This window comes from Panthera tigris, chromosome A1 (genome assembly GCF_018350195.1).
Source record: "Panthera tigris isolate Pti1 chromosome A1, P.tigris_Pti1_mat1.1, whole genome shotgun sequence".
In the NCBI taxonomy this organism is placed as follows: domain Eukaryota; kingdom Metazoa; phylum Chordata; class Mammalia; order Carnivora; family Felidae; genus Panthera; species Panthera tigris.
Window position 1 is genome coordinate 78,096,315 of NC_056660.1, and position 22,513 is coordinate 78,118,827.

Below are 22,513 nucleotides of genomic sequence, written 5' to 3' on the forward strand. Positions count from 1 at the left end.
ATCTTTCTTGTGACTGCTTGTGATTTTATACCTTACCGGTCCCTTGATTGATCTTTGGGTGCTGTTCGGGTCTCTGGCTCAGTGAGAATAGGACCCATGCTGATTTTACTTACCGTGAGGCCTGGTCAAGCACTTTACAATCGCAAGTGACAGGTATTTCCTGCTGTTTATCAGCCCCTCCCGACACGAGACCCTCTTCTTAGACTCTCTCTGCTCACTGGGTTTCTCTTTCTCTCTGGACCATCAGAATTAATATTCCCTGCTTTGTTCAAGCTCACATAAAATATAAATTTGCCACCATGTGAGACGTGATTTTCTTCCTTTCCATACCTGAAATATTGAAGAGCTAAATCGTCTGGGATCAATTTTGTGATGAGTGCCCTAAGTTATGTTATTGGAACTCTCCTTTAATGGGTAGACAAGCAATTTCAACATTATTGATTGAATAATAACAAGTGATTTTCAAAGTATCCTGTGAACCATTGGGTGTATGAGCTTTTTATTACCGTTCTGCAGGGAGAGTAAGCATTTAGAACCTCTTTTGGCAATTTGATGGTTTCATTTCCTTCTGTTGAATCTGAAAAGAATCCAGGCTTGTGCTTTGTATGTCTTTGTCTTTTCCAATGTCACATTTACAGGAATTCATTTTTATTACGTTTTACAAAAGTATCAGTCCATGATGAATTGGAAATGGAAGTTTCCTTGCCACAAATACAGAAACCCTGGTTTCAGCGGATGTTGTATTCAGAGTTGGTCATGTGACCTCCCCCCCCCGCACACCCCCCCACCACTCTCCCTGCATGCCTCCCCCCTCCCTGCCCCTTTTATTCCTCCTCCAGCTTTCAGCCCAAAGTGCCTAGTTTCGGTGTTGGTACTAGTCTTTCTTCCATGTCCCAAGTCACGTTTTCATGCAAATTTCAGCAACCTTCCTTTCAAAATATATGCAGGATGGACCCCCACTGCTACCACTGGCCCATCAGTGCCAACATAACACATGTCAGCAGAATTAATTGTTTAACCAGGAGTTTCCTCTTTTTGCTGTAGTCTGACTGGTTATATAAGGTGATCTTTCAAAACAATCTGTAGGTTTCTCTTTTCTTTTTTCTTTCTTTCTTTCTTTCTTTCTTTCTTTCTTTCTCTCTCTTTCTTTCTTTCTTTCTTTCTTTCTTCTTTCTTTCTTTCTTTCTTTCTTTCTTTCTTTCCTTTTTTCTCTCTTTCTTTGTCGTGTGTGTGTGTGTGTGTGTGTGTGTGCGTCAAAACCCAGGAGCAAGTGTAACTGACTCTTTTAACTAAGTGCATAGCATTCCATTTGGATATCAGATTGGGAAGGTTCCATATAGCCCGTAGCAGTAGGACGTGCCCAAACCATCAAACAAAATTAATTGCAAGAGATGAGGTGTTTGCTTGCTAGGAAATGCAGAGAATAAAGGCATTTCATTCTCTGAATGATTATGGTCAACTGGAACAGAGAGAATAGACTATGCAATCATATTTCTTTGTGGATGGCAGATAAACATGGAAGCAATATTCTCTTTATTCTTTTTATAAACACACTGGTAGGACTCAAGACTCATAATGAAAGAACCCCACAGAATAAACACAGGCTCCTGTAACATCTGGTTAGCCAGGTAGGCGGCCTGGCTCACCTGAGCCACTGACTGAACATTCCCCTCTAGGCAACCCCGTGGGATGTAGCAGGGTTTTTTTTGTTAAGAGCAGCTCAAGAGGCTAGCTTGTGTCAGAAGTTGAAGTCTGTCTAGCTTGGAGAACATTGGAAATTCTGTAGACAGACTCGTTTTCCCCAAGCTGGCACTGCCCCCTAGCCTGTATCTGAAGCCTCACCCACCATATGCAGTACCTACCGTGTCATTCCATGTCCCTCCATTCAATCTATTATAGACCCTTGTGAACACTTAATAGAAGTGACCTATTTATTTTTTTATTATTTTAATGTTTTATTTATTTTTGAGACAGACAGAGACAGAGCATGAGCCAGGGGAAGGGCAGAGAGAGAGGGAGACACAGAATCCGAAGCAGGAACCAGCCTCTGAGTTGACAGCACAGAGCCCGACGCAGGACTCGAACCCACAAACCGTGAGATCATGACCTGAGCCAAAGTTGGACGCTTAACCAACTGAGCCACTCAGGTGCACTAGAAGTGAGCTATTAAAAAAAAAAAAAAGTAAGGGGCACCTGTGTGGCTCAGTAGGTTGAGCATCCGACTCTTGATTTCAGCTCAGGCCATGATCCCAAGGTTATGGGATCAAGCCCCTGTTGGGCTCTGTGCTGAGCCTGGACCCTGCTTTAGATTCTCTCTTCTCTTCTCCCTCTGCCCCTCTCCCCTGCTCACACTCTTTCTCTTAAAAAAAAAAGTGATATTTTAGAAAGGTGAGGTAAAGGAAATCTGTAGGTTTCTAAATTAAAAAAAAACATTTTATAACATTCCCTTCCATCAACAGAGCCTCTTGAGAATATGGCATAGGTTTATACAAGCTCATACTCTGGGAATCTATCGCTGACATTCAGATCACATTTTTCTGAACAATGTTTTTGTTTATCACAAAATATATTTGCAAGGCAGTCTCAAATTCTTTCAATAATCAGACCAAAGTAAAAATTATATATCAATAGAAAAATGCAACTTAGAAGTGTTTTGATTTTTTTTTTAGTTCCTCATTTTTCCTTCCCTAGCACATTTCCCGATTCTCCCTCGATCTCTTATTCTTCATTTTTCTGAGCAATTTTCAGATACTTCACTGTAAAGCTTCCCCTTTGGGGCAATCACTTCCCTTTTCTTTTCTCCTGTACGTGGCTATAACACAGTGGCCAAGCCTTCTAAGTCAATGTTGGATTGCATCACAGCACGTAGAGAGAATAGGGCACAACTTGTGACGGGTGTATGGCATCATGAATTTTCAGCTGGTGAACAGGCTCAAGTAACCAGCAGCTTCATAAAGAAATGAAATATAAGCAGCACCTTCCCCAGTTGACCCTTATCATTAAAAAGGTTTTAGTGTGTATCGGGGCTCCTGGGTGGCTCAGTTGGTTAAGCGTCTGACATCGGCTCAAGTCATGATCTCACGGTTTGTGAGTTCAAGCCCCGCGTCGGGCTCTGTGCTGACAGCTTGGAGCCTGGGGCCTGCTTCAGATTCTGTGTCTCCCTCTCTCTCTCTTCCCCTCCCCCGCTCACGCTCTGTCTCTCTCTCTCTCAAGAGTAAATAAACATTAAAAAAATTAAAAAAAAAAAAAGATTTCGGCGTATATGTAGCTACAGATTCATTTTGTATTTTTTTTCTCTCTTTCTCTAAAGGGAATCATCCGGGGTGTTCTCTTCTGCCTCTGTCAATTTCATTCATTGTTATATTTCCGATAATCATCTATCTTGTTGCTGGCAGCAATAGCTACCCATTTTTCTGTAAAATAAGCTGCTGTATGAATATATCCTAATTTATGTATTTACTCTACGGTTGAGGAACCCTTGAGTTGTCTCCGCTTTTTGGTTTCGAAATATACCATTACAATTATGTGACTTGGGTGGATCATACTGTTAGAAACCATCCTGATGCCCTTTTTGGCAACGTGCGAATATGAGTACGTATTTCTGTGGGGGCCACGTAGAGCTTTGTTCGCAGGGCGTTAACCCAGCACGGGAATGGCAGCATCACAGGGACACTCAGCCTCGTAGACACACCCAAATACTTTTTCAGAGTGCTTACCCACCACACAGCTCAGGATTCCACACCCTGCCCACCCACAGCATACTCAGTCTTATCTGTTGTACTGTTAGTTTTTATGGATTCCGGCCATCTTGGCAGGTGTCTGCTATCTCATTGTGGTTTGAGCTCACGTCTTCCCACTCCCTGATGATGGTGACCTGTAGGTGTGTGTTGCTCACTTGGCCATTTTGGCTCAGGACATGACCGTTCAGTTATACTGGCATTTAAAAATGAATGGATCATGTTACTTTTTCTTATCAATATGTAGGGATTTGTATACATTCAGAATATTCTTTCTTTGTTAGATGTACATGTTGTGAGCATTTTCTCCCAGTTGGCGGCTTCCATTTTCGTCTGCGAATAAGTCTGTAGAATAGGTGTGTAGAATAGAAGTTTGCAATTTTCACAAAATTCTTTACATTGAGTGTTTTTTGTGTCCCACTTAAGAAAATTTGGCCTTGGTCATAAAATTTGGCTGAGGCTAGTTTCCTGTATTTCTTATGGCAGTTTGATTGCTTTAACTTTAACATTTAAGGTATGTTACTAGGGTGGAAGTGATTTCACAGTGGTGCAAGAGAAGTGTCCAGAGTAGTGTTTCCCCACTGCCATAACAAGATGACCATGGGGAGGAGAATCCATATTCTGTTGTATGGATGGATCCATTTGTGTCTAAACCAGGACTGAAAGATCTTAATCACTATGGCAGTATGATAGATCTTAACACATGGAATTCTTCTATATATCATGGAAGGTTAATATCCCTCTTTTGGTTGTGTTTCATTTCTCTGGAACATTTTTAAATTTTTGGTGTAGAACTCTTGACCCTTTATATTATCTGTTTCTGGGCATTTTTCAAGTTTTGCTGCTATAATGCTATAATAAATGTTATTTTCTTATTGAAAATAACAAGGGAATTTCATTTTCTTATTGTTTATGACAAATATGGAGATATAATTCAATTGTAATATGCATATTTTATCTGCCAATCTTGCTAAATTCATATGTAAACATGGATTTATATGGATATTCTTTGGGATTTTCAGCACATACCGTTATATGGTATGTAGATAATGGCTTTTATTTTTTTCTTTTAAATCTTGATAGCGTCCTTACTTTCTTTTCTTATTTTATTTCATCGGATGGTACTCTTAATAGAAAGATGACTGGAAGTGACAACATTAGGCATCCCTACCTTATTTTGGATCCCAGGGCAAAGCTTTCAATGTTTTATCATTAAGCACGTTGTTTGCAGTAACCCTGCCATAGATCTAGTTGAATGTTATTTGATTAACTTCCTTATATTAATACTTTTCAAAGTTATTATTATTTTCAGTCAGGAGTGGGCATCGAATACTATTAAATGTTTTCTGACATTTATTGAGATGATCATATGGCTTTTATTCTTTACTCTTTAGTATTGGAAAATTTTTTTTAGTATGTATTATTTTTTAAGAAAGAGACAGAGAATAAGCAGGGGAGGGTCAGAGAGAGAGGGAGACACAGAATCTGAAGCAGGCTCCAGGCTCCAAGCTGTCAGCACAGAGCCCGACGCAAGGCTCAAACTCAGACTGTGAGATCATGACCCGAGCTGAATTCAGCTGCCCAACTGACTGAGCCACCCAGGCATCCCTACTCTTTAGCATTATAAATTGTAACAGTTGGTTTTCTAATATGAAGCCAACCTTGCATTACTAGAATAAAGCCTACTTGGTTGAAACAGATTATCTGCTGAATGTATTACTGGATTTAAATTGTCAATATTTTGTTCACGATTTTTGCACGTACTTAACGAAAGAGAGAAACCTATAACTTTTCTTTCTTTGAATATACGAGTTAGGTGTGTAATACCAAGTTTATGCAGGCCTCTTAAAATGTAACGGCGTTCCTTTTCTGTTATATTCTAAAATAATTTGTGTAACATTTATCTTGTTCATTGATGTTGGGAAGAATTCACCAGTGAAGTTTAAATTTTCTTGGTGCAAAGGTTTCTTAGAGATTCAAAGTTCTTTTTCAGAAAAACAAAGTCGTGAGACATTCTGTATCTTCTTGTGTTCGTTTTGGTAAGATGGTGGATTGTTGTCACATTATCACATTATCTAAATATCCAGCCACAGTGACTAAAGTATGATTCCTAATATCTCTTCATCTGTTTTCATGTCTATACTGTCTGTAGTAATGTCATATTTTGGATACTAGTAGCTTATGCATTTTCTCTTGTTTCCAAAGTCTTGTTAGGGTACTCACCATTTCATTACATTGTTCAAAAGGCCACCTTCTGACTTTTGTTTCTATTCTTTTAATTTCTACTGTTATACTGATTATTTATTTCTGTATAATTTGATGTGATCGGATGTGCTCCTTGAAAAGGACAATTAGATCGTTAATTACCAGCTTTTCTTCTTTTCTAGCATTATAAATATCATATCAGGCAATAATTTCCATACTAAATATACCTTCAGTTGCATCTCACAAATTAGGAGATAACCAAAATATTTTCTCATTTTCGTTGTAGCTCCTTTTTAGGCTCATAGGTTATTTGCAGATGTATTGTATAATTCCTAGACATTTTGTAATTTTCTAGATATCGGTTGATAATCTCTGTCTTATTTCTGCCATAATCACACTCTGTGTGATTCAAGTCCTTTAAATACAATGGAACTGGTCTGTGATCAATTTCAAAGAATGTATATTCTGCAGTTGTTTGCTAACAGTGTTGTGTATAAGTCAGTCAATGTGGTAATTATTTCAACATTCTGTCTGCTTATTCCATGAGTTACTAAACCAAATTGTTACAAATCCCCACTACTGTGTTGAATTTTTCTCCTTACAGCTGTTTTTGCTTCATGCATTTTGTGCTAAATTTTAGTCTCATAGAAATTTTAAATTGCCATATATTCCTGATTGGTTTAACATGTTATCATTGTGCAATGTCCCTTTTCATCACTTTTATTTATTTTTTCATGAATTGAGTATTGCTAAATCACATTTTTGTTATTATTGTTTGCAGGTGTATCTTGTTTTACCTTTTTACTTTCTAATTTTCTTAATCTATATATTTAAAGTACTTTAATCCAGTTCATAATCTTTGTCGTTTAATTAGAGTATTCAGTAGTTTTGCATTTGATGTAATTACTGATGTTTTGGGGTTTAAATCTGTCATTTTATTATTTGGTTTCTATTTATTCCATCTGTTCTTTGTGCCTTTATATCTCATTACTTGTCCTTTTTTAATCGCAAAAGTATTTATATTTGCTTTTTTGTACTTTAAATTTGCGTTATGCGTCTTATTATTGTTCTGCAGCAGCATAGAACTCATTACTTTATTACCTTCAGCATTTTTTGCCATGTGTTTTAATGTTATATTTTTTATTCACTCTGATTCTCACAAAGCCCCTTTAAGAAAAGAAATTCTTAGAATCCAGTTATTTGAGTTGTTATGTGGTCGGTGGAACAAGCCTATCAATTTTATTTTATTTGAATTATATTTTTGTGTTTCTTTATTTACAAACTCTCCATAGGATCACAAAATGTTAAAATACGGCTTTTATTTGTTCTCTGTATTTTGCACAATGATTAAAAAATTCTATAATTTTTAATTTTAAGTGTCCTATTTATATAGTCCACTGACCACTTGTATCCTTTTCTATTAACAGACTTTTATTGGAGACATCCTCTTGCTTGTTAACCCATTCAAAGAGCTTCCAATTTATTCCACCATGGTGAGTATAAAATTTTGGATGCCATTTAATAATGTAGGGTAACACCCACTAGACGTACCTATCCGTATCAAATGATCGATTGAGAAGAAACCTGCAAACAATAAGTAAAGTCAGAAACTTCTCAGAAAACTCTAAACTGAATATTTGCATAATAGTGACTTTAATCTGTCCTGAGACAAAAATGGAACGGGATGTTATTTTTATCAAAAGATTCCTTTGCACTTATAATGTGTAATTTTCCTATAATTGTAGTCACTAGACAGACTTCTAAAATTAAATAATGCGTTACTCTGTTTTCCATTCCTTCCTGACTAATTCAAGGTCAGTTGGTGTAAAGTATTTATTTTAACATCATGACCTCTTTCAGAAAAGTTCTATGATGTTAGAACCATGAGAATAAGAAAGGATATTATTGCATTTATACATTTTTCCAAATGACTTTCCACTTTAAATTATGAGACTTTCAAAATTAAAAGAGCAATTGCTTTTGGAAAATTATTCCAGGCAACTGAAAACAGTATGATTTTTGAGTAGTAAGAGATCAAAAATATCATTGTGCAAGCGCGCTCTCTCTCTCTCTCTCTCTCTCTCTCTTTTGTTCACAAGGCTGTTTCCACTTAAAGCAGAATCCCTCGTAGGGAGCAGGAACATAACAAACAGGAGAGAGGAGTAGACACAGGTTCTTGAAACAGGGACATGCTCAGAGAAGTTGGAGAGGGAGGTGGCAAGAGGAAGTGTAGAGAAGAGGGAGAGGGAGAGGGGAAGGGATAGAGACATCACCTTCTTGAAGCTCCCAAGGAATCATTGAAGAATTCTTACAGAAACACCTCCTGAGAAAGAGTGCACCCTAACTACTCCAACCTCCACCCTTCTTCCCAAAGTCCCTTCCACTGTTGCTTTGAAACCACTGCCCCTTGCCTACTGTCCTTATTCCACTCGGCCCAATCCCAGCCTTAGCCCTGGGCAGTCTGACTGTGTGGGCGCATGATAGCCCAGGACAAGAGGGATCAGCAGTTCTGCCAGAGGAGAAACATTAACCTGTGATTATTAGATAGACATATGGACTACTCATATTTTTATTTCTTTTGATGTCAGTTTTTAGTAATTTTGTTTTTCAAGGATTCTGTTTCTTACATTTAATCTTCAAAAGTTTTTGGCATATAATTATTCATGATCCTATTTTTTTAATGTGTGTAGAATTTGAGTGATTTACTTTTATTCCATATGTTGGTAATTTGGGCCTTCTCTGACTTTTTAAAATCCATTTGCTAGGAATTTATTGATTGTATTACTCTTTTCAAAGAAAAGCATCTCTTGACTTTTAATTTTTTTCTAGTGTATATTTATTCTCTATATAATTGATTTCTGCTTCTTTATTTTTGTTGTCTCCTTCTTTCTAAGTTCTTGGAGTTTAATTTGGATAGTTTTAAGTTATAACATTATATTTTGACCTTTTGCCTTTTATAAGTATTTGGGGCTTTTTATTTTGCCTTACACAAGCTTTACAGAATTCTTCATCTTTGGTATTTCATAAGTTCATTATTATTCAATTTAAGAGAGAGAGAGAGAGAGAGAGAACCCCTGCTATTTAAAGTTGACACTTAGTGTGTTGTTCCTGGCTTATATTTATGTTTTTACATTTGATCTTAGACTCAGTAAGAATCTTCTGGTGAGACAAAAGCTAGTTTTAACTAATTGAATAAAATATATACATATAGGGGCGCCTGGGTGGCTCAGTCGGTTAAGCGTCTGACTTCAGCTCAGGTCACGATCTCGCACTCCGTGAGTTCGAGCCCCGTGTCGGGCTCTGGGCTGATGGCTCAGAGTCTGGAGCCTGTTTCCGATTCTGTGTCTCCCTCTCTCTCTGCCCCTCCCCCATTCATGCTCTGTCTCTCTCTGTCTCAAAAATAAAAAATAAAAAAAACGTTAAAAAAAATTAAAAAATATATATATATACATATATATATTTTTTATTTAAATGCTTCTATAGACCTAGAGGTCAAATTGTAAGTATTAGGGAAAATTTAACATAATAAATTATTTTAGTATGGCATTACTTATCATGTTATAATATATAGTGTATCTCAAATGAAACAAACCTGTGACTTTGTGGTTTGTTTGTTTTTAGGGCGTTAATAGTGTGGCAGTTTTACACCCTCAAATATCATGCTGTATTTTCAGTTCTTTCAGAAATACACATTAATAGAGAAAGGAGAGACACATCAAGAAACATATTTCTATATTGTTGTAGGAACAAGATATGATATATTGAGATTTTTGCAGGAACAGTTCATTAAAACTTAAAATGGTGAATGCAACATATATCTTGTATGTATTATCCTTTATATCTATCATTTCCAACAGACGCTGGCATAGAAAGTAAGAGGAAAATAAATATATTTAGGTAAAATATGCACTGATAAAAAGCTTGAGGAAAAAATAAAGAGAAGGGCATCTGTTGGAGACACAGGTTTTTAATTTGTGGGTCTAGGAGGATGCATAACAAAAAAGAACATGAAAGAAAAGAAAAATTTTTGAGGAAAAACCAGATTCAGGTGAATATGTGAAGTTTTTGGAGGTTAAATTGAAATAATGTTGAGATTTGACATCGGATGCAAGATTAGGAATAATTCACATGAGTATTTCATTTTGTAAGATTTCTAAGACTCACACCACATTTAAGAATGAGGTGGAGGGGCACCTGGGTGGCTCAGTTGGTTAAGCAACTCTTGATTTTGGCTCAGGTTATAACCTCATGGTTTGTGAGTTTGAGCCCCGTGGCAAGCTCTCTGACCGTGAGGAGTCTGCTTGGGATTCTCTCTTTCCCTCCCTCTCTGATCCTCCCCTGCTTGTGCTCTCTCCCTCTCTCTCAAAATGATAAACATTTTTAAAAAGGAATGAAGTAGAAAAATAATAGAAAGCAATGAAGAAGGAGGAGAGTTAAAGGGGGAGGAGGAACAGGAGGGAGGAGGGATGGAGAGACAACAGTGACGAGACAGATGGCGGCCACTAAAGAACCAGATCTAACACATTGTCGAGGTAGTAATCAGAAAGGATGAACATCTTGGTGTTTGTATCATTGCGGAAACCAGCGAACAAGTGAACGTCCTGAGGGGGAACACGTCAGCAACAGATACACAATTATCCCCTCAAGCAACAACATCAGGCTTTTCTCAGGTATTCCTCACCATTACCTTTACCATGGACTTCATAAACCAAAGATCTATCACCTGGACATCTCCCGTGTACGAAATGATGATATCATTCCAGATAAACTACCTGGAGATTATCTCTCAAAATTATGGTTTTGCGTACACGAGGGCACAAAAATGATCGTACCCGTTTTCTTTTCAGCTGCTACTGGCAGTGAGATTAAGCTGTCCCGCTGTGTAAAGTGGCATTAGTGTGGGATGCCTGGCTTAGGGCTTCATTAGCTTTCAGATTCTGATTACCGTTGGTCTCCTAATATTCCCATTGCATGTTCGAGTTTGGCGCGGAGCTGGAGGGACTGAGCAGAGCTCATTGGCTCTGGATGAGTGGGGCTGGAAAGAGACCTGGTGCTGTCTAGGGCTCATCACGTGGCAGGCCTGCTGCAAAAGTCATCACATATGTCGTCACATAATCACAAAAGGCAACGCAATCAGTATAAGAATTATTATTTCCATTTGGAGGTGATAAAAGCCTCATGTGGATTTAGCAAATTTTCTAAAGCCTTCCACGATGGTAGGGACAGAATTTAAATCCACGTCACCTAACCCCAGAGCAAAATGCGTGACAGACTCTTCTGTCAGCACAAATGCCAAGCCCTCAGGCAATTTTGTAATTATTATATGTGCTCCTTTGTAAAACACCTTTTTTTCAGAATATGTCATCTATATATAGATATGTAGACAATGAGTAGGTAACCCACTCACACAAGTAGAGTGACCTATTCATACCATACTGTGACGCCGAGAGCCCCTGTGAGTCATGCTGTTGACGTCAGGAAGGTTCCACGGGTTATGGGATCCGGACAGCTGGGGGGCCTGGACCTGGCCCTTTCATCTGCTGTGGGACTGCGTGGTTGGCTTCAAACATCCGAATGGGGCAGGATTCTGCAGTCTCCCAGCAGTTTATTGAGAGGGGTCGTGTGTGGTGGAAAGAGGGAGGGAAGCTTCTTTAAAAAAGAAAGACCTTATTTATTGGAACTAGAGAGTCCAGCACAGGGAGGTACCCATGAGTGAGGCTGACGTGATGCCATGTCCCCCATGAGCTACAACAGAGCACTTAAAATTTCCGCCGACCAGAATCCTCTGGTTTCCAGATGATGCAGACGGGGAGAGAATGAGGTGAAGCGGAGAGAGAAGGCACGCGCGAAAGAGAGTGGCTGACGCTGATGATATTTGCTGGACCACATGAGAATACACAATAATGTTAATAATGCTGAAGGCAATGGTAGCCAATCTAAAGGTTACATGGCTTGTCAGAAAACGAGAACCGTGTCAGTGAAAATCTTCAAGCTTCACTAGGAAAAAATAGAATTAATTATTATCTATTTAATATTATTATTAAATTATTGGCATTATTATTATTGACATTATTATTTTGTACTGACATTACATATAAAGCATAGAATCAGCATCAAGCTGAGTCTTACCAGGTGGTAGCGGTGGAGTATTCTACAATGTAAACTCTAACACTGCATGGAAAGGAGAAGGCTTATAAGAAAAGAGATCTGAGAAAGGTTATTAGTTAATCATGAAAAAACTTAGATACCCAAGATCCATTACGCCTTTAATGCCTGGTAAAACTTTGCCTAAATAGAAGATGTGACACTAAGTAGTTTGAAGAAATGGCGTAGGAGTCATATATGCTCCTGGCTCTCTTCTGTCTGGCCTTGTTTGTAACATTTAATGAAATTCTCAGCAAGATTTTACAGATTGAGTTTGGAAGCATTCTGTTAGAGTTTGATCAAGCCAATGTTGGACTTGGGATGTGAAATGGTGTTAGTACAAATGTTCAAAAAGAACAGATATTTGTCCTACAAGAAAACACAGCTAGGCTAATACTCTCTGGTCAGTTTATGAGTTTTAGTGTATACATCGCTATCATCAACTATTTTGATAGCCATTTGAAATTCTGGAATAACCAAAAATACAAAAATTTCAAAACTGTTTCAAATAAAGAAGTCGTATTTGTTCAAATGCTCTCCTGAGATTGGGATGCAGCTATAAAGAAGTGGTAAGAACACATCGTGCCTTGGTTTAACTGTAACGTTTATTTTCTGTGCAGTACAGAAAATAAAGCTATGTTTTAATTATATGGTGTCTTAGATCAGATGGTGTGGTGTGCTATCAACAGAGGCAAATTCCTTTTCATGAGCAATGACAACCACTTCCCTGAAACTATTATCCTTTCATCTAATCTTTATATGTAAACACATATAATCACCCCCTCTTATCTGAGCTTTCACTTTCCATGGTCTCACTTACCCACGGTCAGCCAGGGACTGATCTTCCTTCTAATGTAGCATCAGAAAGTCAGTAGTGGCCTTGGGCACCTGGGTGGCTCAGTCGGTTGGGCGTCCGACTTGGGCTCAGGTCACGATCTCGCAGTTCCTGGGTTCGAGCCCCACGTCGGGCTCTGTGCTGACAGCTCAGAGGTTGGAGCCTGCTTCCCATTCTGTGTCTCCCTCTCTCTCTGCTCCTCCCCCACTCATGCTCTGTCTCTCTCTCTTTCTCCTTCAAAAGTAAATAAAAACATATTAAAAAATTAAAAAAAAAAAAGAAAGTCAGTAGTGGCCTGATGCTACATCACGTGCCTGCGATACTCACTGCAGTTTGTCTCATCACATAGGCATTTGATCATCTCTCATCATCCCAAGAAGAAGCGTGAGTACAAGATAAGAAGTTATTTTGAGAGAGGGACCATACTCATACAACATTTATTTATTTATTTATTTATTTATTTATTTATTTATTTAAAATTTTTAAATGTTTATTTATTTTGAGAGAGAGAGAGAGAGAGCAGGAGTGGGAGAGGGGCAGAGAGGGAGACACAGAACCCAGAACAGGCTCCAGGCTCTGAGATGTCAGCACAGAGCCCTACACGGGGCTTGAACCCACGAACTGCAAGATCATGACCTCAGTCAAACTTGGAAGCTTAACTGACTGAGCTATCCAGGCGCCCACCAACTTTTATTATAGCATATTGTTATAAGTGTTCCATTTCATTCTTAGTTGTTGTTGGTAATCTTACTGTGCCTAATTTATACATTAAACCTTATCATAGTTCTGTCCATAGAGGAAAAAAAAAGTGTATATAGGGTTTGGTATTCTCTGTGGTTTTTGGTGTCCCCTGGGGGTCCTGGAACATATAACTGGTGGATAAGGGGGGTCCTACTGTACACAGGCAAGAAAAAACTGCATATACCATTTTTTTCTGTTTCATTTTTCATTTTTTATTTTTTTCATTATTTTCTGTTTTAATTCATTCAGAGGACATACAAACCATCAAACCATATCCATTTACCAAAAAAAAAAAAAAAGAAAGGAAGAAAGAAAGAAAGAAAATTTTCATTAGCCACTGTGCTTTCAAAAATATTTTATATTGATAGTTTTAGACCTAGATAATTTATTCTCAATGTCCTATAGTATTTTATCATATTAAAACACAATCACTTATATTCATCCATTAAACCCTATACCAATTTTTAATTATTGCCATGTTTTCTGCTCTTACAAAGAGTGCTAACAACTGTTTTGTGTGTGCTTTTTTGCCGACGTGCAAGAGTTTCTTCAGAGAGATTCGCGGTCAAGCCTACCTTCTTCAGTTTAGAAGTTGTTGCTAAATCACTGTTCCAGTTAGCAACAACAACCCTCAGTACTGCAGATGCATTTTTCTAGTGCTGGCGAAAACTTCCTTTTGAAACCAACCCCACCGCTAATTAGACATGTGACCTTGCACCAGTCGCTAACTTCTTTGCTTCAGTTTCCTCACCTGTAAAAAGGGAGAGGATTCTCATACCCCACTTGTAATTTCTACAAGAATTAGATGAATAAGTATGAAGTGCTTAGAACAGTAGCAAGCACACATCAAGTGTAAGCCATTATTACTGTTATTATTATGATTATTGTTTTCAATGTTTATTTATTTGGGGGGGGGGGTGAGAAGATAGAGGGAGAGGGAGTTCCAAGCAGGTTCTGCTAAGGTGTCAGTACAGAGCCCAATGCAGGGCTCGAATTCACAACTGAGAGATAGTGACCTGAGCCAAAATCAAGAGTTGGAGGCTTAACTGACTGAGACACTTAGACACCCCTATTATTATTATTATTATTATTATTATTATTATTACTGTGCCATTGATAAAGTTACCAGTATTTTGTATCTATTACCCTGCTGTTTGAAATGAGATTTCCTTGGATAACAGAGTTACTCATCTTTTCTCATGTTTATTAGTTATTCTCTTCTGTTCATATTCTTTGTCCAATTTTCAATTTTATTTCCAGTTTTTCTTTGTAGGCATATATTTGTAGGAGTCATTTATAAGACATGGATAATATATGGATTCTATGCACAGCTTAATCTCCTCTCTGTCTTTGACTTTTATCATCATTACTGTATGTTTGATGTTTGTGGTAGAAAAGCAGTTGTCACATGTACTGTTGTGATATTAAGTCATCCTTCCCATTATAATTTGTATTTGGGAACTGTATTTACTTATTCCAAAATCATGACAGTATTATTCTCTTTACTTGTGTAAATGTTTTATGTTTTGCTGTTTATATTTGGGACTTAAATGCACTTGGAATTCATGTTTACATATCACATGAGCTAGAGATCAGTGGTTTTTTTCCTTTACTAATATCGGTTTTTTGAACACTATCCTATATGACTGATGCATGAAACAGCCCATTTTGTGCCCCAAATCCCCACCCATGTGTAGGCTTGGGTTGAGTTCTCTAGTCTGTTCCACTGATCTCTTTTTCTGGTCTCTGCACCCGAACCAGAGTGTTTACAGATTTTGGGTTTTTTGGAGTTTTTATTGAGATATAGTACTCATGGATTTATAAGTGTCCAGATGGATACATTTTCATGAGCCCTCAGATCCAGAACATTTCTGGCTCTCCCGAAGCCACACTCTCACTCTTCTGCAATCACTAGTAGCTTGCCAAGGGCATGTGACTTCTTAACAGTGTAGATTAGTTCCACCTGTTTTTATACTTTATCATCGAGAGTGTTCTCTCTGTGTCTGATAGATTGCACTCAACATCATGTTTGTGCGATTCATCCAATTATTTCTTAGAGCTGTAGATCATTTAGTCCATTTAAAAAAATTATTTCCCTTATGGTTTTAAATAACTTCAAACATATGAAAAATTTGCAGATAAATAGCACAAACAACTTTTTCTCCCCAACCATTTTCAAATGATTTGCTGGCATGGGGTCCCATCAACCTTGAGTATATGCCCTGTGCATTTCCAAACATTGTGCAAACCAAGGCATTCACCTGTGTAACCCGCATACCACCATTGGAATCCGGAAATTGCTCCTGATGCAGTGTGACCATCGAGTCAGGGTGCCTCATTCAGGTCTTTCCCATCACCACATAATGCCCACAGAGTCCAAGACCCAGGCCACCATCACAGGACAGGCACACTGAGCCTCTAGGGCCTTTTGTCTTGTCTGGATTCATCCCTCTATCTTCTCCTGAACTTCCCAATCTTGATATCCTTGAGGCTACAGGGAAGTTACTTTGTAAAAAAATAAATTAAAAAAAATAAGTATGCTATTTCTTCATAGCTCAGACACCTCCCTGTCATTTAATGATTAATTCTAATGTAGCAGAATTTACTAGAAACTCAAAAGGACTAAAAACACTGGAACCATGGCAATCCTCATCAATCACTGTGTCACTGAAATTAAGTTAATTTTTGTTTTTCTGAGAAATTTGTAGATTCTTCTGTGTTTCAACTGCAACTGCTTTCTATTCGGATTAAAAACCCTTTCTATCTTATGTTATGGAAATGAAATGTCGCCGAGAGACATTGCATTTGATGTAAATTAGCCCAGGTTCAGCTTACTCCGTGGGTGTCTATTAAACTGGATTTGTGTCAGTTGCTCTGCTTAAGGACAGCAGAATAATTTCAAGCCTGTGAACCAAGTAATTCAGGATCAAGGATATGCCCCTGTTTTATCATGGTGAACCCTTAAAACGTGCTGAAAGAGCATAATTTCCCAGACGTTTTGTAGTTACAAATGAGATTCAAAAATAGACTGTGTCACATTTGTGTATTGGAAAGAAGTCCACTGTGTCCTGAGGTAGACGAGCTGGAGCCTTCTCACAGACATCTGTGTCCCACACATTTTGCAGGTCTCCCAGCTTTATCTTAGCAGCTCAGGGCAGCCCTGCTCCTCCCTGCCGCCTCACATCTTCTCCTGTGCAGAAAGGGCCTTCCACCAGCTTTTCCAGGAGCAGCGGTCCCAGTGCTTCATTCTCAGGTGAGTGCACCCCGCGCCTGGCCGAATGGATGCTCGGCGTCATGCTGGAGGCTTGGCGGTCAAGCTGTCCTCATTTCTCGTGGTTTCTGTTTATTTACTTCCTCAGCACCCGGCAGTCCAGTATGTCTTGGCAATAAGTACATTTGACTCGTTACAAAGGAGAGACCTTGTTGTTATTAGAAATAGCCCCAAGTGTGGCTGAATCAATACCAACAAACTTAACCTGAAACTCAATTCATTTGGAAGATTTACTACTTAGAACCAGAGTGTTTTTGCTTTCAAGCCTTAGAAACCCTGGGGAAGGAAAGGCACCTGCTGTAAGCAAACCATGGTTCACAAAATGTGGTGCTGCTCAAATACAAAACACAAATTATTACCTTACAAATGTGGGCTTTCCCACATTTGGGAAAAGCATATGGGTATTTATGTTTGCTTGTATTTTACCCAAAGTATATACCCGGAAGTATTTTATACTGAAACATAATGGTAGCATTAGCTCATAAATTACCAGATACTCATGACAGTAATTTACATCAGAGCAAAAATTCTTCCCCCCACTCCTCCATACACACAAGTACCACAAGAAGTAGAGAGTAGAGGTGAAATGTGATTATGTACTGATAAATGATTAAAAATTATTTAGGTATTAAAACAAGATCTGCATTGAGAATTATATTTCTTTTTAAAAATTTTTTAAACTTTATTTATTTTTGAGAGAGAGAGACACAGAGTGTGAGTGGGGGAGGAACAGAGAGAGAGGGAGACACAGAATCGGAAGCAGGCTCCAGGCTCTGAGCTGTCAGCACAGAGCCCGATGCAGGGCTCAAACTCATGAACCTTGAGATCATGACCTGAGCCAAAGTCGGTTGCTCAACTGACTGAGCTGCCCAGGTGTCCCAAGAAATACGTTTCTTATTAGGAGAAAATTCTACCAGAGGGGACTTCTGTAACCTTCATGGCTTTGAGTGAGTTATAATCAGTAGTGTTGACTGGAAACAAATGTGTGGATAAAGCTTTCCATAACTCCTCAAAGTGAAATGGAAGTGAGTAAAGATGGACAACTGCATAGAACCCAAAAGACACCTAAATACTTAAATAAGCACTTATTTATATACTTTTACATTATCACTTTGGTCAAAAGTTCAGTGGAGTGTATGATTGGTGGTTGCAAACTTCAATGTTCTGATTTTCAAAGTAGCATGCAAGTAGTTTTTTCACACTTGTGCTGAAGTGTCCCCAGATGGGAGGGGCACCGGCAGCAGGGGAGGCCTCCGCCATCCTCCAATCAAGCAACTCTATTTTTATCTGCTCTGTTGGGTTTTCTAGTGTAACTTTGATGAAAAGGGGAACACTTTTAAAAACCCATTAGATTATAGGGAGTATATAATAGTGTGGGCAGTAGTAACAACTGATACGTATTGAGAACATAGTGCCAGACCCTCCATTGGGTACTTTCCATGTATTGCCTTACCCATAGCTTTAGCATCACTATTTTATGGGTCAGGTGACTGTGTATTATAAGGAGTAACTAGTCTAGGGCCTCGTGATCAGTAAATAGTGAATCTGGGATGTGAGCCCAATAGTGTGAATTAGTAAATGGTGGATTAATTAGTCTAGGGTCCAGTGGATACTGTATGTGGGATGTGAGCCCATAGTCTGGCTTCTGGGCATGAACGAAGCTTCCCCACTCTCCCAGCCAGACACCAGTGCGTGGCTTGCCCCCTGCAGCCTGCTCAAGGAGGCTTCTGACAGCCCACCTAGCCTTCCCTAAAATGCCGGGCACAAATCCGTGGGTTTTCCTAAGTTCTTATTGAATCTGCTTAATTCTTTTGAAACGCATAGGTCTTAGTGAAGCTCTGAGGAGCCAAAGAATCATATCCTTTGGGAGTCTGCCTGCTACAGATTTCATAATATCTAGCAAATTCTTTTAGTAAAGAAACCCGTTTATCGTTTTTTTAATATGAAATTTATTGTCAAATTGGTTTCCATACAACACCCAGTGCTCATCCCAAAAGGTGCCCTTCTCAATAAAAACCCATTTATCTTTAACCCAGTGCTTTCTACACGAATTTCCTCATGGGATTGCTTTTCCAGTTGGACTTGCTAATATTCTGCAGAATTAGTATTTCTTTGGGACATTTTTATTTATTTATTTATTTTTATTTTTTATTTATTTTTTAAAAAAATTTTCTAGCGTTTATTTATTTCTGAGACAGAGAGAGAGAGAGAGAGACAGAGCATGAGCAGGCGAGGGGCAGAGAGAGAGGGAGACACAGAATCTGAAACAGGCTCCAGGCTCTGAGCTGTCTGCACAGAGCCCGACGTGGGGCTCGAACTCACGGACTGCAAGATCATGACCTGAGCCGAAGTCGGATGCTTAACCGACTGAGCCACCCAGGTGCCCCTCTTTGGGACATTTTTAAAGGCTAATAATGCCATGTGTATTTCAGTCTTTCTGAAAAAAATTTTTTTCCTCGTTCAGGTTTTTTTCTTTTTTAATGTTTGTTTGGTTATTTATTTATTTATTTTTCAGAGAGAGAGAGAGAGCAGAGGAGGGGCAGACAGGGAGGGAGAGAGAGAATCCCAAGCAGGGTCCACCATGGTCAATGCAGGGCTCAAGCTCATGAACCATGAGATCATGACCTGAGCCAAAATCAAAAGTTGGACACACAACCAACGGAGCCACCCAGGCACTCCTGTTCAGGTTTTAAGAAGTGAAGAACAAATGTGTGATCACAGGGACTTACTATTTTAGTCATCTTCTTCTTTCAGGATTGATGTTTTTATATGGCTTCTCTACCTCCTTGATTGTCTTGACTACGATAAAGGCTTTCTGCATTTATTATACTAATTCATTAAAATTAGTAAGTTTAGAACTCAACTAAATACATTGTTTAGAAGAGCAGGGAAGCACTATGAATAATAGCCAAATTATGGAAAGAGCCCAAATGTCCATCAACTGATGAATGAATAAAGATGTGGCATACACACACACACACACACACACACACACACACACACACACAATGGAATACTACTCAGCAATGAAAAAGAATGAAATGTTGCCCTTTGCAACATCTTGGATAGAACTGGAGAGTATTAGGCTAAGTGAAATAAGTCAGCTGGAGAAAGACAGATATCACATGATTTCAGTCACATGTGGAGTTTGAGAAACCTAACAGAAGACCATAGGGAAAGGGAAGGAAAAATAAGATGCAAACAGAGAGGAAGACAAACCATTAGAGACCCTTAAATACAGAGAACAAGCAGGGTTGGTGTGGGTGGAGGGGTTGGCGGGGTGGGGAAAATGGGTGATGGGAATTGAGGAGGGCACTTGTTGGGATGAGCACTGGGTGTTGTATGTAAGTGATGAATCATGAGAATCTACTCCTGAAGCCAAGACTACACTGTATGTTAGCTAACTTGACAATAAATTAAAAAAGAAAGAAAAGATCACAGCCAAGAGTCTATTGTGTCTCATAACCAGCATTTACAAAGGATAATTTAAGATTTGGAGATTAAAATGCAAATATTCCTGGAATACATGTCCTATAACTTAGGACTAGAGCAGGAATTTCTAACTTTTATTTTCAAATTTCAATTTTATTTTTCACTTGATTGATAATTATAAGCCTCTCTAGCACACAAAGCTTCATCTTGAGAAACAGTTTTTAATAATTTTCAGATCTTTGTCGTGGGTTATAACTGAGAGTCTGGTGTTCACCATAATCAATCTTATCTTTAATTTTCTGAAGGCTTGATAGATGGTTTTAATTAATTATCAGAGCACATGTGACAAAAATCCATTATCCTAACAGTGTGTTGAGCAAATCCAAATTAATGTTATAAGCTGAACATAGAAGTAACTTGTGAAGTTAGCAGAGTAAGGTCTGCCTCTGTCATGTGCAGGTTTTGCAGACAAGGCTGTTCGAATAAGCTTTCAGATTTCTATGGGTCCGTGATTGGCACCGCCCAAAATCCTCCATCAAGTTTCTAGTTTAATCATATACTGGGTTTTCAGATCAAGGGATATTTCTTGAACACATCATGCTAGGATTTTTAGTTGCAATATGATATCCTACCCTGCCCTGTGCTGTATCCTTTTTTTTAAACTTCCTTGCATTTTACTCAGCGTTTCAATAAAATATGCCCATTTTGAGATTTTATGAGATGGTTGAAATTGCTAGTGATTTTGTCCAGGTAAGAGAATTGATCATTCTCTCTACCCCCACGTGGAGTGACAGAGCATGCGCAGTGGCGAGAGCGGGAAAGGCACTCACGTGACCTCCAGTGCAGCCGCACACCCTCCCAGCTGTGCAGACTGCCAGCTGCGTTCACCATCGTCCATGCACCACCTGTTGCCGGTTTCAGAATAGATGCTGCGGAAGAACCGGTTGAGTGTTTCATGTTGGGTGAAGGCTGCCTTCCGCTACCCTTTCTCCAAGAATGAGCCTACCCCCCAAAGTCCTCCCTAGTTTCTTCCACCTGCTGGCACATTGTTTGCTGTGCTCCATTGCAGTTTGAGTATGCATTCGTGATGTGCTTGGTGTTCATTGGAGAGCATCCCGGATGATGGATGATGGCCTCCAGATTGCCCACGGATGCACCTCTTGAGCTCTGCAGCCTGGCATAGACTCTGGCACATAGTAGGCCCTTAGTAAATTTCATCTGAAAGAAGGAGCGCCATTTTTAAAAGGAAAATGGTGTTTTCAAGATCCAACCCTGCGTAAATGTGAGCAGAATCTCTACAAAATCAAGGTTTATAAACCATCCAATTTATAACAGCAAATACAAGGGTAGAAGTGAAATTTCAATCACAAGTGATCTAAATTGTTTCTGCTCTGAAATTAGAAGGTTCCAAGCAAATGTCCTTGAACCTAGAAAGGAGCTCCTTATCTTGTGTGGGTCTCTGGCACCTGCTCCCCTCAGGCTGCCAGAGTGGTGGTTCTGAAAGTCATTAAAATATTTATGGTCGGCGCGGATGCGGGGAAGGGAAGTATTTTGTCAGCAGCTGGAGACTTGGATAAAAAAATACATTTCAGCTTCTTTTCTGGCAAACACCCTTTCCTCCAATTCATTAGTACAAATAATCAGGGGAGAAGCCCAAAAAAGCACTAGTAAAGAGCTATATATATATGTATATATATATTTTAATTTTTAAGCTATCAGATGAGTAAAGACTTTTCCTGAGCATTCTATCTGGAAGCACTAACCACTTTATTTTGTATTAGACCATTTGGTATTTAGTAAGTAATAACTGTATTGGAATTTTATATAATCCTCTATCCTCTCATGTCAGGAATATAGTACAATTATTTATAGAAATTGGATGAGTTTTGAGAAACATCAAAAATGTCACTACAGATAATAAGTTTGGTTACTATTATTTCCTGGATTCAAGGAAAATGGAGAACGTGAAACGTCAGACTGACAGAAGCCTCAAGAGGCAAGTGGCCGTTTTAGGATCTGCCGTGTGCCAGGCACCTTACTCTCCTGGTCAACTCTGGCCAAGGAAGGTGTAATGTCTTTCCTGGGAGGCTCAGAAAGCTTTTACAAGGCCATTTGCTCCAGGACACATGCATCCTCACTGTAGAGGCC

General features: G+C 38.9%; 1 protein-coding gene across 4 annotated transcripts in view; it reads left to right on the forward strand.

The window, feature by feature from the left end:
- The window catches only part of MYO16 (myosin XVI), a 610,989-nt gene that overhangs the window by 300,089 nt on the left and 288,387 nt on the right, over nt 1–22,513 (forward strand). For all 4 annotated transcript variants that reach the window (XR_006215346.1, XM_042980064.1, XM_042980054.1 and 1 more), the window contains exons 12-13: nt 7,370–7,435; nt 16,788–16,915. Coding sequence is in view for 3 of the 4 variants with exons in the window: in XM_042980064.1 (XP_042835998.1) it covers nt 7,370–7,435; nt 16,788–16,915 (194 nt within the window). In the remaining variant the exon portion in view is untranslated. The remainder of the gene's footprint in view (nt 1–7,369; nt 7,436–16,787; nt 16,916–22,513) is intronic.